Source organism: Aspergillus foveolatus, assembly GCF_047715535.1.
Source record: "Aspergillus foveolatus strain CBS 279.81 unplaced genomic scaffold BDW70scaffold_11, whole genome shotgun sequence".
In the NCBI taxonomy this organism is placed as follows: Eukaryota; Fungi; Ascomycota; class Eurotiomycetes; order Eurotiales; family Aspergillaceae; genus Aspergillus; species Aspergillus foveolatus.
This window is the reverse complement of record NW_027396075.1, coordinates 99,914-116,163: the sequence shown is the minus strand read 5'-3', so window position 1 is coordinate 116,163 and position 16,250 is coordinate 99,914. Positions and strand designations below refer to the sequence as shown.

The 16,250-nt window shown below is 52.2% G+C and overlaps 8 protein-coding genes across 8 annotated transcripts; 6 read left to right on the top strand and 2 right to left on the bottom strand.

Moving 5' to 3' along the window:
• The first annotated feature begins 845 nt into the window (after positions 1-845).
• BDW70DRAFT_131588 (cyclin family protein) lies at positions 846-3,103 on the top strand. Its single transcript, XM_073736010.1, has one exon. The coding sequence runs from the start codon at positions 1,337-1,339 to the stop codon at positions 2,597-2,599; it is 1,263 nt and encodes a 420-aa protein (XP_073598182.1). The 5' UTR covers positions 846-1,336; the 3' UTR covers positions 2,600-3,103.
• On the top strand, positions 2,722-3,103 carry BDW70DRAFT_11574 (uncharacterized protein). Its single transcript, XM_073734633.1, has one exon. It carries the CDS (start codon positions 2,844-2,846, stop codon positions 3,048-3,050), a length of 207 nt encoding a protein of 68 aa, XP_073598181.1. The 5' UTR covers positions 2,722-2,843; the 3' UTR covers positions 3,051-3,103.
• Positions 3,104-3,210: 107 nt separating this feature from the next.
• BDW70DRAFT_131585 (putative proline utilization protein PrnX-like) lies at positions 3,211-5,317 on the top strand. Its single transcript, XM_073736009.1, has one exon. It carries the CDS (start codon positions 3,772-3,774, stop codon positions 5,200-5,202), a length of 1,431 nt encoding a protein of 476 aa, XP_073598180.1. The 5' UTR covers positions 3,211-3,771; the 3' UTR covers positions 5,203-5,317.
• Positions 5,318-5,735: 418 nt separating this feature from the next.
• BDW70DRAFT_148536 (uncharacterized protein) lies at positions 5,736-10,317 on the top strand (the record flags this gene model as incomplete). Its single annotated transcript, XM_073738881.1, has 3 exons — positions 5,736-7,129; positions 7,179-7,244; positions 8,910-10,317. The coding sequence occupies 3 exons, from the start codon at positions 5,736-5,738 to the stop codon at positions 10,315-10,317; spliced, it is 2,868 nt and encodes a 955-aa protein (XP_073598179.1).
• Positions 10,318-10,974: 657 nt separating this feature from the next.
• On the bottom strand, positions 10,975-12,053 carry BDW70DRAFT_166000 (uncharacterized protein; the record flags this gene model as incomplete). Its single annotated transcript, XM_073741878.1, has 1 exon — positions 10,975-12,053. The coding sequence occupies exon 1, from the start codon at positions 11,800-11,802 to the stop codon at positions 10,975-10,977; it is 828 nt and encodes a 275-aa protein (XP_073598178.1). The 5' UTR covers positions 11,803-12,053.
• A 395-nt stretch (positions 12,054-12,448) lies between these two features.
• BDW70DRAFT_157804 (uncharacterized protein) lies at positions 12,449-13,214 on the top strand (the record flags this gene model as incomplete). The annotated part of the gene is made up of 2 exons (XM_073740421.1): positions 12,449-12,565; positions 12,741-13,214. 2 exons carry the CDS (start codon positions 12,449-12,451, stop codon positions 13,212-13,214), a joined length of 591 nt encoding a protein of 196 aa, XP_073598177.1.
• Positions 13,215-13,415: 201 nt separating this feature from the next.
• Positions 13,416-15,069, bottom strand: BDW70DRAFT_165998 (DnaJ family domain-containing protein; the record flags this gene model as incomplete). The annotated part of the gene is made up of 2 exons (XM_073741877.1): positions 14,664-15,069; positions 13,416-14,591 (listed from the first exon to the last, which is right to left on the bottom strand). Exons 1-2 carry the CDS (start codon positions 15,021-15,023, stop codon positions 13,416-13,418), a joined length of 1,536 nt encoding a protein of 511 aa, XP_073598176.1. The 5' UTR covers positions 15,024-15,069.
• Positions 15,070-15,212: 143 nt separating this feature from the next.
• On the top strand, positions 15,213-16,207 carry BDW70DRAFT_131578 (mitochondrial 37S ribosomal protein mS37). Its single transcript, XM_073736008.1, has 3 exons — positions 15,213-15,436; positions 15,637-15,713; positions 15,838-16,207. Exons 1-3 carry the CDS (start codon positions 15,310-15,312, stop codon positions 15,925-15,927), a joined length of 294 nt encoding a protein of 97 aa, XP_073598175.1. The 5' UTR covers positions 15,213-15,309; the 3' UTR covers positions 15,928-16,207.
• The last annotated feature ends 43 nt before the right edge of the window (positions 16,208-16,250 follow it).

Sequence of the window (16,250 nt, the reverse complement as noted above, 5' to 3'; positions counted from 1 at the left end):
GGAACGGCAGCAGTCACATGAGACTTGCACTTGGTATTCGACTTTCCAACATTTATCGGACAAGATTATTGCTTCTACGCGAAGAATCCAGAGCCTGAATTCAGAATGAAGGTTACCATGAACCCATGGAGGAGGGGAATGCACTTTACTACTTACGCGCCGCGTTTCAGCACCCCTGTTGGAGGGATTTAGCTCCTGAGCGGTTCCTTGACAGCTCACGGGAAGGGTGTTCTTCCCGCAGTGGTGATTGATGATCATGAAGCCCATGGCATGAATAATCATTCATCCCGGACTCCAGTCACCGGAACAACATCATAGGCAACAAGAATAGCAGAGCCAGTCCGGAGAATTGGAGAAAAATAGACTACAGTATGCGATGCCTGAGCGCTTATGCAGCAGACTCCAGCTGCCGATCGATCGCCCGGGGTCGAGTCAAGTTGAACTCTCCAGCCACAGATGAATCCACCGAGTTTCAGACAAGGGCAACTTGATGGGCACGACGAGCTCCATTCCAGGCGAACGATAGTCGAGTCAACGACACTCTGGCCACTCGTCAGGGGCGTGTCGCAGGTGGTGCAGGATCACCGCGCAGGAAGGGGATGATTCGCCCTTGATTGCTTGGAGGTTGCATGTTTGGCATCTGATTGAACGGCTAGCTTGCCTGCGTTGCTGCCAATCATCCACCACCCTGGGCTCGCGCGCGCCAAATGCTACGATGGCTTTGTAAGTATGGAGACAGGGACTGGACCAGGCATGCAGGTTGCGCGTTTGGGACTCTGGGTTGGACCACTTGGTTTGACCCTTGCAGTCCTGCCTTTTACTTTGCCAGTGCACTCCTCCTGAGTCCTGACAGACCCTACCTAGCCGCCGTTTAAGGTCTTATTTATATCAGGAGGCAATCGCTCATGAATGCTGCACGAGATCTTGGTCATCATTCCCCATTCCTGAGCTTTGCGGTACGGTCTCGTCGCTCGCATTTCCTTATCTATTTCACCGGTGCTGCCTCACGCTCTCTAGACTCTTTTTCTTCAATTTAATTATTGTATTGCATTGACCGGTCGACGGTGTCTCACCCTATCTTTGTGTCTCACTGCTCGGCCCAGACAAGAGTATTCTCAGTTGACAGGACAACGACTACATTTTTTATCCTGCTGGCAGGACAACTTCATCCCACATTCTTTACATTGGGGAACATTCAGGAAACTCTAGCTTGGCATCTACGTCCTACGATCTGCTCATAACTCTGCCGTTTCGCCTTGCCTCGCTCTCTTCGTGTTGTCGGCGTCTTCCACCTTTCTCTTCTATTCTGAATTCATAATCACCACTTTCCACAATCATGGATCTCAACCGAACAGCGCTGCAAGAGTTCATCGCCCAGCCGGTCTCGCGGGACATGGTTGCTTACCTGGCCCAGCAGGCTGCACGGGTCATCCGGTGCGAGTCTCATGTGACAACAACTGCTTCCACACAAACTGTGCATGGCCAGCATACACCTCCCAGCACTCCGCCGATAGATGCTGCTGATCAGCAGCTCCCAAGGTTGCCGTCGGTCGAAGCCTTCATCACCTCGCTGGTCACTCGCTCCCAGGTCCAGGTGCCGACGCTGATGACAACCCTCGTCTACCTCGCTCGTCTGCGTGCCCGCCTACCCCCTGTTGCAAAGGGTATGCGCTGCACTGTCCACCGCATCTTCGTTGCCTCTCTCATCCTGGCGGCCAAGAACCTGAACGACTCCAGCCCTAAAAACAAGCACTGGGCCCGATACACAGTCGTCAAGGGCTATGAGGGCTTTAGCTTCTCCCTCCCGGAGATCAACCTGATGGAGCGCCAGCTTCTATTCCTGCTGGACTGGGATACCCGCGTCACCGAGGCAGACCTCTTCCTGCACTTGGAACCCTTCCTCGCTCCGATCCGTTACCGTCTCCAGCAACGAGAAGCGAAGATGCACCAACCCCGCGAGTGGCACCGATTTCAGGCATCCGCAGAGCTGCTCGCGTGCCGTCTTCGCCGGCAAAAGCTGGAGGCCCGTCTTGAGGCCCGCCGTCGACTCCCTCCAAGCCCGCAGCCCTCCGCCTCCCTCTCGTCAATGTCGTCTTCCTCAAGTCTGCAAAGCGATGCCGCTATATCCGCACCCGATTCGGATCGGTACCAGCCGTACCCTCCTCGTCGACGACCGTCCAACCGTAGTCGCCACTCAGCATCCCCCCCTTCCGTCCAAGAAATTCCCGGCTTGTCGCGCACTGAAACAGTACCCACGCTTTGCTCGCGCTCATCAAGCGTTGCTCCCAGTACAAGAAGCAACACACCGGCTAGCCTGCGACCGTCTAGCTCATACAACAGCATGGACCAGGAGATTCAAGTTGTCGATGTATCGCGCAGCCCAGGCCTGAGCAGTGGATACGTCCACCTTCCCTCCAGCGCTATGATGGTCCCGCTTCCCGCAGATGTGGCAATGACAAAAGGAGACGACATTGCGGTGCAGCAGCCGAGCAAGAAAATGCGAATGAGCGGCCATAGTGGCAGCAGCGGCTTTGTGGCGCGGTTCTTGGCGTCGGCGACGGGAACCTATATGGGCCACCGGATGCGGCCTCGCGTTTAGACCAGCCTCGGTGTGGTCGATTTGCGGGTCGTCTCAGGTCCAACTCTCTTCAACCACTGACAAATGACAACCTGCACCTACGCTGTTTGACTCTGAGCTGGCCTCACAAACATGCTAAACACAAGTTAGCCCTCTACCAATCAACATTTACACCTAATACCCCTCAAATTCGCACCACTAAAAATTGGTTTCATATCCAATACCCCGTCGCTAAAGAAAGTTTCTTCATTATCGTCTTCGTTTGATGTTCTGCTTCGTTTGTTTCAGATTGGCCCGGGACCTTGCATTGCATTCTAGGCGGCGTTTTGTGTTGTGCTTATTCCATTTGGGATTCGGGACTGGCTTGGCGGTTGGTGGCTCGGGAATACAGACGATTGATGTACGTAACATGCTATATGTGAATGAACTTATCTATCCTTCGACTTATGCGGACGCAACTATACCACCCTGATCTTAAAGAGCGTACGTATTTGGACTACGCAACCTAGTTCTGGATGGATGCCACCGAAGTCGGGCGCGATCACAAACTTAATCCGGCTCTGAGAATGCGGCGGAATGTGGCTGCCTCACCTTTTCGCCGGACTGGTCCAGTAGCATTTTGGATTACAGCACCTGAAGATGCAGCCTGGTCGGACTGGATGTTTCCATATGTTGTCTATCATGACAATTTGGACTTTTGGGAGTTTTTTCTTTTTGAAGGGTGACTAAACCGTGGATTTGTCTCAACGTTGACATGTGTGATAACCCACCTCTGTCGTCATACCCCACCACTTCCAAGACAATAGCTTTCGCCGAGACAGGATGAAACGCGCATTCTTTTCCTTATCCTTATCCTTGTTCCTAGTCTGGTTTTCATCTATCAGTGCCAGCAAAGTTCCATCGGGCGCACCTGTACGAGAACGGCTGCCCATTGCAACTTCGAGCAAGGCCGCATCTGTTCGCCACTCAGGTACTGATATCTCCGAATTCCCGCGCTCGCTTACCTCCGTCAACACCAAGTTACTTCCAACTCAGTTATTTTTCTTGAAAGACCGGCTTCATTTCGTTATCGCCGACGCTGCGCCGTTGCTCTGGAGCTATATAAGCTGACCCGGACCAACACCGCTTGCGTTCGAACTACTTTGGTAGTATAGAGATTTCGTCTTGCCCTAAACACCCAAGAAAGAAGCCCCATGCCGATCACAGTCCTCTCAGGAGCGCAGCTCCGCACCCTTCTCACCTCGTTGACCCGCGATCAGATTGTCTCGATCCAGCGGAATCTAGCAGACGCCCTACGCGACTACTCCATCGGGAACCAGGATTCTGGATGTGCGGCTACACTGCAACCTAGACGAACAGCGGTAACGAGGCAATGCGGGCGAACGACAATATTCATGCCATCGAGCACGCGGCGCTCGATCGGGATCAAGGTTATTTCGCTACAGGATAAGGAGAGTAAACCTGGGTGTGAGGTGGAATCGGGGGAGGATCTGCGTGGTATTAAGAGGTTTACTGTAAGCGGTTCTGGGGAGGCCGGCTCGCGGACTTCGATGTCCTCAATATCGTCTGAGATGAGCGAGTTGTCGTTCTCATCGCATGAGGATGAGGCCGGGGCTGAGCGGTCAGGTAGCTTGTCTACATCTAGTGGTGAGAGCGATCCGTTGCCAGTGGCTTCAGTGGATAAGAAACCTATTGGGCCTGGGCTGTCGCAGACGCTGGGCGCGTGGCCGGGGCCCGGATCCCGGGATACCTCACCGAAGGGAAGCGTCACGCTGTATGATGACGATAGTTTGCCGTTTGGACTGATCAATGCCGAGGAGCTGACGCCCTTTCGAACGGCGCTGACGACTACGATGATATTTAACAAGCGCAAGAAGGTGCGCACGGTAGTAGTGTTTGGTGCGGGCAAGCAGGCTTACTGGCATATCCGACTGGCGGTCATCTTACGAGGCGAGGACATCAAGCGCGTGGTCATCGTTAACCGGTCGTTTGAGCGGGCAGCGCAGCTGCTCCGGGAGATCTATTCGCCAGAGAATGCTAGCTGGCGAGGGGATGTCAAGTTCTCCGCAGTCAGCAGCGAATTTGGGGAGTACAACCGGATCCTCCACGACGCTATCAACAAAGCAGATGCTATCTTCTGCTGTACGCCGTCGCGTGAACCGCTGTTCCCCGCGGAGCTCCTCACCTCGCGGGAGGGGCGCCGCAAGGGCCGTTTTATCAGCGCCATCGGATCGTACAAACCGAACATGACAGAGTTACATCCTGATATCCTCCGGGAGGAGGTTACAATATCGCCGCCCCACCGCCACTTCCACAAGCATGTTCAGCGCAGTGGGATTGTCGTGGTTGACAGCCTTGATGCGGCGATGAAGGAGGCCGGCGAGCTGATCCAAGCGGAGGTCAAACCCAACCAGGTAGTGGAGATTGGCGAACTACTGATGGTGCGGGATGCCGCAAAGGACTCAAGTTCGGCCGACGAAGAGAAACACCTGCGCGAATGGGTCGAGCGTGGGAATGTGATATTTAAGGGCGTGGGATTGGGCTTGATGGATCTAGTGACTGGAAGCGAGTTGGTCGAGCTGGCAAAGACCAGAAAGATCGGCACGACAGTGGAGGAGTTCTAGACAGTCTAATAAATGTTGGCCTTAGCTAGGCAGTGGCCATTCAGATAGTTGATATTTTGGATGTCGTGAAGCTGTAGGAGTAATCGTAATTCTAAGACTGATGATTTGCGGACGAGCAACGTGACACCGCCCAAAAGGGAAAATGGCTAGCATGACATCAAGCATCGCACACGACGTTTTCCTCTCCTGACTCTCCCACTCTGCGAGTGCAGATAAGTACACGGCCATGAAGCCGTCCCAAATGCTAGTAGACTCCGTTGAAGTCTCTTTTGCCCTAAATAGAGCCCAGGAGTCTGATTATTTCCTTGTTTCTGCCCACAGGCGATGCTCACCCACTCAGACTGAGGGGCAACATAAAATCATCCCACTATCACCTGCAGGTTGACCCGACGGCTCGTATGCAGGAGCCCTCGCCAGCGCTTTTCTTTTTCCTTGTTTACTTTACGTTTTACATCTATTTAAGACTTCGAGACAGGTCCTGCTTCTCTCTTTCCGTACTCTGAGTGATCGCATTCGCAGCGCATACCTTCGACATGCGCTCCACCACTCAGCTGCCCAACGGCCAGTCCTTCACCGTCACCCCCGTGTTCGGGGGCGTCAATTTCAAGTCCAACAGTCTAAACCAGCGAGGCTCGCTCTTGCTGCCTGGGTGGAATGTTGTCCTTGGTACGCGCCGCCAGCCAGAGGATCTTTCCGACGGAGACTTGACCGACGTTGAGCGCGGCCGAGCACGACCTATGGAGAAGAGGCCGCAGGTTACTCGCTTCACAGGGCCTACCTTGTCCAGCGACGAACTGTACATTTCGTACATCGTCAACCCTCCAGACAGCGACTACAAGCCTGTCAGTTCCCCAACTCGGCAGATCGCCATGATGCTGTGGGTCACGCTGTACTGGTACTTCCATGAGCCTGAACCAGAGTTCCAGTTGTATACTGAAGCATCGGCGAATACACCTTTTGCTGGAAAGCCAAAGGGAGACTGGAGGGTGAACATCAGACGTGAGGGTATCTTTACGGGGCGCAATGTGCTGCAGAAGCTGGAGCGCATGGGATTAATTGCGTGCGACGACTCGTCTGTTGGACCTGACCCAGAGGACAGAGATAGCTGGTCGCATATGTTCGTCAGCCGGCGCAGATTCTGGCAGCTCGATCCGCGTCTGTACCTGTTTACATTGAGCCCGCAGTCCTTTGCGCATTCGGTTGGGGGCACATCATTCGGCAGGATTGCTTCTCCGACGCGGGAGAGCTTGTATCTGGCGGAGCCGAATGGTCGGCCGAGATCTGCAGGGCCGGGCTCGGGTCGCTACATGCCTAATGAAGGGCCATTTGCGTCGCATAGCCATCTTCCAACATTCTTTCCTCCGCCGCCGTGCCAGTTCACTTTCACGAATGGCGTACGGCACCCGATCAGACAGAAGCCACCTCACCAGGGTGAGGTTTTCTATGTCCGTTACATTCCGAGCATAGGGCAATATCTCTCCTTCCGAGTCCCATATCTGCCTTCTCCTAAGGATCACACAGAACAGTTGAATTCGGAACTAGACACCCCCTCGGACCTGGAGTATTTGCACAAGTGGATGAATGAACCTCGTGTCGATGCAGCATGGGGAGAGTCTGGGCCAATATCTAAGCAAGAGGAGTTCCTGCGTCAGAATCTCTCCAAACGACACAGTTTCCCTGTTATCGGATGCTGGGATGGGCAGCCATTCGGATACTTCGAGATATACTGGGTTAAAGAAGACCCTTTAGGATCTTTGATTGGGGGAGCTGATAATTACGACCGAGGTATTCATGTTCTTGTTGGCGAGCAAAAGTACCGCGGCCAGCACCGGGTTTCGGCATGGCTGACATCGCTGGTCCATTTCTGTTGGTTGTCAGATATGCGGACTCAGACTGTGATGTTGGAGCCAAGAGTAGATAATAAGAAGTGCGTTACCATGCCAGCTTCATTGCCGCAAAATGCTAATCAAACGCAGGATAATCAGCTATCTCGAAAAGGCAGGGTTCTACAAAGACGGCGAGGTTACATTCCCTCATAAGCAGTCGGCGCTGATGAAGATCCGGCGTGATACCTGGGAGGCTCCTTCTATCTAATGTTTTCACACTCTACTAGGTCCTCACCTCATGTTAGGCCATGTACAGGGTGGCCGTCCGATTGCATACTGTGCATATTGATCATCTGTCTGTTACTGGCTCTACTCCTCACTATGATGTTTCCAGCGAGAATAAATATCCTTTTTTCTGTTATGATTCGTAATTGGATCCTTCTTTCAGCCTTGTTGTTTTCACGATGACTTGCTGCAATGGTTTCGAGTATTGACTTACATAAAAGAACCTGGACCATCCAATAGACTGACATTTAGCCTGACTGGGTTGCTAGCAACTCAGGCAACCACGGATGAAACAGACCACTGATATTGCTTCGTATGTGTTCATTTCCAGAGCATGAACTGGACTCATCCCTCGGTCGCATTCCGGCCATGGTCAGCGTCAACGGTGAGACTGCAAACAGCCAACTTTGTGTGACGGGAATGTATAAAGCATCTGCGTTCTTCTCTACATTTGGCTGATTCCCTCGCTGCATCGGAAAACGTGGTGCCAGCAAGTTACCTGCATCCTGGGCTGTGATAGAGCCGGACTTGCTTACCTGGACGCTAGTATAGGGTTGGTAGAAAGAGCTGAGAAGCGCTCACCCCATAGCCGCCTTGGATAAGAAAGCACGGACAAGCAGGTTGATTGCAAACTCTCTATCCCACATATACGAATCCAAGGTATCAACGCTGCTACTCATGTCCATCACTGAAGATGTCTAGAACGATATCGATTCGCCCTTGAAAGTTGTTGGCATTCGGCTACCATAGAACCGGCAAACGAATCAGCGCTCCCTAACTGATGCAAGTCACCTTGTCAAAACTCGAATCTAGGACTGTCTAGAAGAGCGCTCGGGGCATCAAAGACGTCGACTCTGCACAGAATCGCCTTGCTCCAGGAACAGCTGAGAAGTTGCGAACCCGATACCTGATTAGATGCCGGTAATGATCACGGTCTAGACCAAAGGTGAGCCAGGCACTGCGGAGAAGCCAGGATGGACAGGAAGCACACCTCAATTTGGCAGAGGAATAATTTTCATTCGATTGCCCATTCTCCAGCAGTTTTGAGCAGCAATGCATCCTGCGTTTTATGAACGATCAGCTCACCATCCTGCGGCCCTTGCTTACGGGGCGCTTATAACATCGCATAAACTGTCTCTGCTTGAGTCTCTTGAGTCTCGCTCCATATGGTCCGCTGGTTCAGTGCGAAGGCAGTTCGATTGTCTTCTGGTGAAAACGAGTATACGACACATGGAGTAGTAAAGAAGTTGAATGGCTAAAGACTGAACTGACCAATAGACTGAGGGTAGCTGGCCTGCAATGTGAGTGGCTGGAGCTCGTGTGACGGTGTGCAGTGGATGCAGCCCGGGCGCTTATTCAGACCAACAGCAGCGCTTCTTCATGACTTCTGCACACCACCGCATCTCCAATCACTGCCTTATATCTCTCTTCATCACCCCAATCATCCGTCATGCCTGTCATCCAATCCATATCCGTAAGGGATTTGCGGCCTCATTTTCAATCCCTATCCCTCGAGATGCCCCCTCGAGCACTCGAGCAGTCATACATAAACCCAATTCAACGCCGCATCTATCACTGACGACGCTGGCACACCAGAATGCTGCCATTCGTCACTCTATCTTCATCTGAGAATCTCGTCCAACGTGACAGCGACAACCTCCTCAACCGTCCCCAAGAGCTCGATGAGCCTCTTCTCGCAGTCCAAATCGGCGGAATCGTAGGAGCGTACGTGATATTTGTCGCTATCATCCTGACCCTGCTTCTCGTTGTTGGCCGGCGTCTGCGCAGAACTGTCCAGTCGTCCAACTACACTCTGCAGGTCGAGATGATGAAGCCCAAACACCCACCAATTGCCACAAGTGCCACAGCCACCAAATCCAATGCCGCGTTCAACTCTGTCGACCCTAGCCCTGTTACTCCGACCAGCAAATCGCACGGGTTCAGGTCATGGACGAGCTTGACCAAGGCCCAGCACTCTCGCTCCAACAACGGCAGCGTGACTACCATCGATCACGAATCAGTCGTTGCGGCTGACCGGCGCAGAAACCAGGATCAGATGGAGATGCTCTATGCTGCTGTGTTGGAACATGACGAGCGGCGTGCTGCTGCTGCTGCTTCGCCGGTTAGTCCAACGGACGACGTCAGTCTGAAAGATCTCTCGTCAAGGTCTCCGATGAGCTATCAGAATGCAAACCCCTTCTCGGACTATGCTGCGAGGGTTCCAGAGGACAAGCCTCTGCCCCCGCACCCACAGCCGCAACCACAACCTCAGTACCACCACCCACCCGCCCCCGCCGTCACTGCTGCTTCACCTCCCACAAGTCCCGGTGGCCGCTCAGGTACTTCCCGCCTCTCACGTATCTCGAACCTCTCCCTCTTCCACTCAAACCGCGAAGGCAACAATGCCTCGCACTCGCAACCTGGAGGTAGCAGAATCCGCTCCCCGCGCTTCACAGGCCGCAAACACGGCCACACTGTCGGCATCAACATCTCCTCCCCCTTGGCCTCTCCAGACCCTACCTCCCCACATTCCGACCAAATCCCCCTCTCCCCGCGCTTCTACAACCCCACCCCTCCTCCCCTTCCACCAAAAGCAGACGGCCCAATCACCCGCATAAACACCAATAACACCACAGCCTCCCAAGAACGTCAACACCGGACTCCCGTTCCGCCACCACTAAACTTGCAGGCTGCAACCCCCACAAGCGCAAAAGCGGGCCGGAGTAGTTCGTCTCTTCCCTTCCGTGAAGCCTATCCTCAACTTCTCTCTGCCCCACCCACAAAGACTACAATTCTAGAGAGGCCTGAGAAACAATTGAACGGGCCGAGAACGGGTCTGCCGACGCCTTATAGTCCGTATATGCCGTTTACGCCGCTGACGCCACTAACGCCAAGCCGGATTGTGACGAAGAAGCAGCGCAAGCGTGAGGGGAAGGAGAAGGGGCTGCGCGCTCTGAACGAGGAAGATGCAGTTAGGAGTGAGGATGATATGTGGGGGTACTGAATAGTCTACACCCTCTCTCTGGTTCTAGTATACTTTGATGTCAGTGATTTGGTCAGGCTTGATCTATTAGGTTCTATATCCAAAGAATGAATTACCATTTAGTATCCATCCATCTACCTATATACGATACGTCGTCCCCGTATACTTACAGTACTGTTAGAGACATCATTTCTTCCTCGCGTTTTTGCTCTGCTGCTTCCCATTGCCACTGCTGTAACCATCACCAACCCTAACCCTAACTCTCCCAAGAAGCCAACACCCTGCACCTCCTTCAGTCTCCCACATTCTCAATCCCATACTACCGAGCGCGTCCTAATCTCTAGATACTTATATCCTAAGCCATACACTCTCTTTCTGCGCAGTAATTTCCGCAATATTATGGTTTAGGACAGTGAGCATTTCGGGTTTGTTACCATACCCACACGCCAGCTGTTGTCGACGGCTCATAGTGCCGGCTATTTATGAAAGCATATTTGCTCTATCCGAGATTGAATCGGGCAGAACGTCTTCATAAAGAATCTGGAATGTTAAGAACTATTGCGAAGGCCAAAGGTTGAACAATTTGGCAAATAACAATGAATTTGAGCTGTATTGAAAGAAGAGCAACAGCGGACGAGTGTCTCGTGCGGACACGATATGCAGATATATGCCAGACATTCAGACTAGAGCCGCAGGAGGCCTTTGTGGCATTGGCATCTTGTCTTCACTAACGTCGAGAGTCCACTGCCGTTGATTTTGACTTCGTCTTCGACTACGCCTGCGAAGGACCCTTAGAACATCCAGCCAGTCCATGATGATAGTACACACACTGAATATCATCTGTACAAACAGAACGAGCCTCATCAAGTCTTCCATGAGCTTCCAGTCGTCAGCCTTGAATTGGTAGGCCTCATGCGCTCCCGACCAAGCAGAGATCGCCCACCATCCAGCTCCAAGACCGATTATGTTTAGCACTGTTGCAGTTCCAGAGAAAGAGACCGCATACCACACGTCCATAAAGTCGTGGACTAGATGGCTGTAGAGCGGCGAACCCGTGACTGCCCGTCTCACCCCTCTGTACAGGTTCAGTGTGATGATAGCGCAAAACGTTAGGAGGATAGCGCGGTCGAGGTGTGAGTAGTCCTGACTGACGAGCTTCGCGGTGAAGACGGTTTGGGTGAAGCGTTGGTTAGTGATGCATCCGCGCTGATTGCAGCAGACTAGTTGTTCTGGAGGGACGCGAGAAATGCCGCTGAAGTTAAGAGGCAGGGTGGAGTTGACGGCGCCCAGGGTCTCGAGGTCTCGTTTCATAGGGATGATGAAGTTATGCCAGGGGATCTTTGGCACTCCGTTCGTCGGCCAGCTGGCTTGATCCATGTCGCTGGAGCCAAATGGGAGACGGGAGATGAGCTCGGTGTCTCCAACCCAGATCTCATTAACGGCATTTCCTGGGTTTGTGTAGTTCTCTGACTTAACGCCTTGAACAACAGAGAGCTTTTTGCCCATGGTCAAACGCCCCCATTCGGTGTAATGTGAGAGTAAACTGCAATGTATAGATAATCTATGCTATCGCACAGCTGGAGACAACACCCTGACTTTTGATTTCAACGGTGGTAGACATCTCGACTAGACGGAAGGTGCGATGAACTCGAGCCCTTTCTCTATCGTACTTGATATGGCTATGCAAAATGGATATAGCCTAAACGAGCATTCGAGAGCTCATAGATTTTTGATGCGAGTTCGCTTTCTGACAGCTTTCTGACATCGAGACTTCTGAATAATGAGATCAGCTTAGGAGTTGGTGATCGGAGGGTGGGTTACCTTGTCCGTACTAAACCAGGCACGAAGGAAATTAGCCTCTTCTATTATTGCCTTTTCTCCAGGAACACCCACCGAATCCATCCAATAAGAGGATCTTGGCTGAGATATAACCTCATCATTGATTCATCGCGTCGATTTCATTGCCGATCAACAAAGTAATCCGGAGTACTTCATCTTAGAACTGGATTTTCCAGAATCTGACCCGTCGATCCCATATAAAGGATGGCTGTCACCCACAGCTTCCCCATTTCCCCCTAACTAACGTCTGTCCTTTTGACCTTTGTCTGAACACTGACATCCTCTGTCTCTTCAGCCTAGATCATTACCAATAATGCCTTTCTCCATCTATTCCGCCGGCTTCATCGCGGCCCTTACAGGCCTCGCCCAAGCTCTGCCCACGGCCACCACGCCCTCAATCGGCGACCTTACGTCCGCCAGCACCTCTACGGTCCCTGAACTCCCCCAATTTTCATGTACGTCTTAGATAGATCTTGCTGGCATCCATTGCTAACATCCAACCACAGCTTCTGTATGACCTCCTTATGATCCCGCTAAATCTAAGCCGGTCACTACCAAAGTCACATTACGAATAGCAAAGCAGTACTAATGATTACAACCCCCAGACCGGCTCCCCCTCCGGCTCAAGTTTTATAGGATTCGCCGGCAGCAACGAGCTCGATCTTGGCGATGCTGAAGAGCTCCCCGAGCTCAGCTCTAGTATCATTGCCGGCAGCCTCCAGCACCTCAACAACGCAAACGACGAAAGGGATAACTCCGACTCGAACTCAAACTCGGGCTTATCTTCGGGATCGAGCTTCATGGGCTTCGCTGGCAGCAGCGACCTTGATCTCGGTGACTCGGAGGAGCTCCCTGAGTTTGACTCGAGCTTTCTCCTTGGCAGTCTCCAGAATCTCGAGAGCAATGATAGGGAGGCTAGGTCCGACTCTGGCCCTATTCCGACTTCCGGGACAAGCTTCATTGGCGCTGCAGGTAGTAATGACCTCGATCTTGGAGACGCGGATGAGCTCCCTGAGAATGAGTCGAGCCTCCTTCTGGGTAGTCTCCAGACCTCCAACCAGGACGAGGAGGATAACTAGATTGCGATAGCGGCTGGTTATCTGAGAACCGGAGTGGGGCACATCGTGTTGTTTGTTCTGTGGTTCTAATTATCTGCTTACTCTACAATTCGCTCCAGTCTGTCAATACAGGCTAGTATATCGAGTTCTATAATCATAATACAAAGTGAACCAGAATCTTCAAACCTCAATTCCGATAATACTGTACATTGCCAACTCGCCTCACTTCTTCGAAAACAGATCCTGCCAGAACTGCTTGAACCCATAACCCTTTGATTTATCCTCATCATACACCCTCGCCGTCTGAGAAGTAGCCAGATGAGTAAGTACACTGGCCGTCTTTGCCCCGGTATATGAAGGTTGCCGTACTTTCTCCGTAGCACGGCGTTTGATCTCATCTGCTAGACTCGGCGCCACATCCGCATAGCAAGACTCCAATTCACGCTCGAGATTGAGATAAGGCTTTTGCGCTACCGGTGGGGCTTGCAGGTTGTAGGAGCGGGCTAGTGCGTTGATTGTTTTAACCGAAAGTTCAAGGAATGAGCGTTCGTTGGAAATGTATTGCGAGTCGCGCAGGGGTGGCAGGTGGAGAGGTTCCGTTGAGGAAGGATCTGAGGCTGGAGAGGAAGTTGAGACATTATTTTTGGTATTGGTATCGTTGTTAGAAGGTTTAGTATCATTGAAGGCTTTCCCTAGCTCGAGTCGAGCAGTATGCCGCGCCTCTGCAGCCGCGTATGCCTCCGCCTTACGCATCTGCGTCTCCAACGACCCTCCTTGGCTGGCTATCAGTCTCGCTGCATGCCGTCTCCACTCAACTCTCAAACGCTGCCGGAACCGATCTATCTCTCTCGCAAGTTCCTGTTGCTTCTCGATCCAGGGCGGAACGATCTCCTGCTTCTGGATAATCTTATTCATGAAGTATTCGGTTGTATCGATGAAAGCGGAATTAGCGTTGTAGTCCGTCTGCGTTCCCACGCCCTTCCCGCGCTTGATTTTATCAAATTGTCCACGCGCTACGGCGTCTTCTATCCGTTCGTTCGCTAATGATGCGAGACCTTGGAGCGTTGCTGGCATGGGTCGTGCGCCTGGTGTAAAACGCTCGCGCATTTCACGCCGCATGGCCTCGCGTTCGGTTTCAGTGACCCCTTCGCTTTTGCTCAAGGTGTATGTTGCTGTCCGTTCTTTTGCGTCGGCGATGCGCAGGCCAGGGTGGCGGGGTGGCTTGGGTGTGAGCCGGGTGTCTATGGGGCCCGGTTGGTGCGGCTGGGGGATTTTGTATGGCGTGCGGAGAGGTTTCTTGGAATCATCGAGCATCCGTAATGTTACATCGTGTGTACTCTCTGCGCCAGTCCAGGGCGCGGCGCCAGCAATGTCGCGGGTTCCTTGACCGGCGCTTTCCTTTAAATATACGTATCAGTATACCTAATCCTGAACCCGAATCCTTCTGATTAGTGAATTAAGCCAACATACCGGCATGTTTACAATAGAATGTGCAGCTGCATGTTCGCTTTTGAATGTCGCCGCCGCTACCCTCTCCTCAAGCTCCTTCTTGAGCTCCTCCGAGAACCCCGCCTGCGAGAGGTTCTTGCGTGTTGATCGACCTCCTTCGAGAAAAGCTTGCTCTGCCATCTCCGAGAGACGCCGAGTCATTGCGCCCTCTTCTCTTTTGTCTTCATTTCTTGCCTCTGGTTGCTTAACATTCTCGGCTGCTTTTGCCGCATCTTGCCGTCGGGGAACCGCTGAGTATCCTCGCCGGGATTGGGTCTGGACTGCTGGGTACCGCGCGAGAGCCTTGGTGATTCTATAAGAAGCTGAGCATGCGCCGGTCATATCTATTTCAAATGCAGTATACGCGAACAAACAAGGAAAAAAGTCTATAGAGAGATAGGTTAGAATTAAGCCAGGATCAGACCCCGGAATAGATGAATCGCCCCATCAATGTTTACGTCAGCAACCTCCGCGGTCTATCGTAGAATTTGAGGTCTTGGCACTCCTGCTCCGATAGCACCGTATTTTCCTGTCTACGGCCCCATTGTCAGTTGTACAGCACGACGTCCTTTCCTTACTCTCCGCTCCTTACTGCTGTTATACGAACGAGCTAGTCCGAGCCGCAAAGATGCCTCCCAAAGGTGTCTCGACCCGCCTCAACCCGGTCCGCCTGAACTCGATCACTCACCTCCGCGTGCGCGATACGGGTTCGAAGCAGACGACCCCCTGCGCGGCTGTTATGTCTGCTATGCTAAGTACGTGCTTACCGCGGGACTAGTTTTTGTTTTTTTTCATCTGTGTATGGATTGGGCTGGAATAAACCGATGCGGAAGGGTTTGTGTACGGCGTAGTGCTTTTGATGAAGTTCAGAAGCCTACGCCTTGCCCTTCCTGGAAATATAGGCGTATGCATTCTTTCAGTGGACGAGTCTAACAGTTTTTTACCTTGCCCACAGATTGCTGGGCGTCAGCAGGTCAATCGGAGGGATGCTCTGCTCTGGAGCAGCAATTGAGGGAGTGTATGGACACACATGTGCGTATCTTTTCCTTTCCTCCACGAGTCATTTCACTCCAGTGAGCTGGCGTGCTCGAGGCTCTTAGCTGCTGTTTCACCAGATGGACTCCAGACTATATGCTAATACTCCACTTTTATCTAGAAAACTACGGGCACCAAGAGGAACGCCATCAACTACCACCTCATGCGAATGTATCCTAAGGTTGTGGGTCCGAAGAAGAAGAAGACGTAAAGTGCATACACCGATAGGGGGATTTACATTGTTTGCTGGACAGTCCTGGGTCAATGTCTCTATCTAGAGACTGTGATACATTCTCGAGTGCGTGCGATATGCGCTACACAACGGTGGTCGGTGGCTGTACTATTGCGTCCTGCTAGAATGGGATTTGACAGGGATGATACTTTGTTATGGAGTTTATATGGTTTGCATGGGCGAATTCTTTCTGACATTGCCTTTTGTATACATACTGTTTGTATATTATTTCATTTTCAAGGCAAGATTTACTCTCTAGGTTGCTCCACATTGGGTATACGTAGTTTGGATTTGGCTGCAGA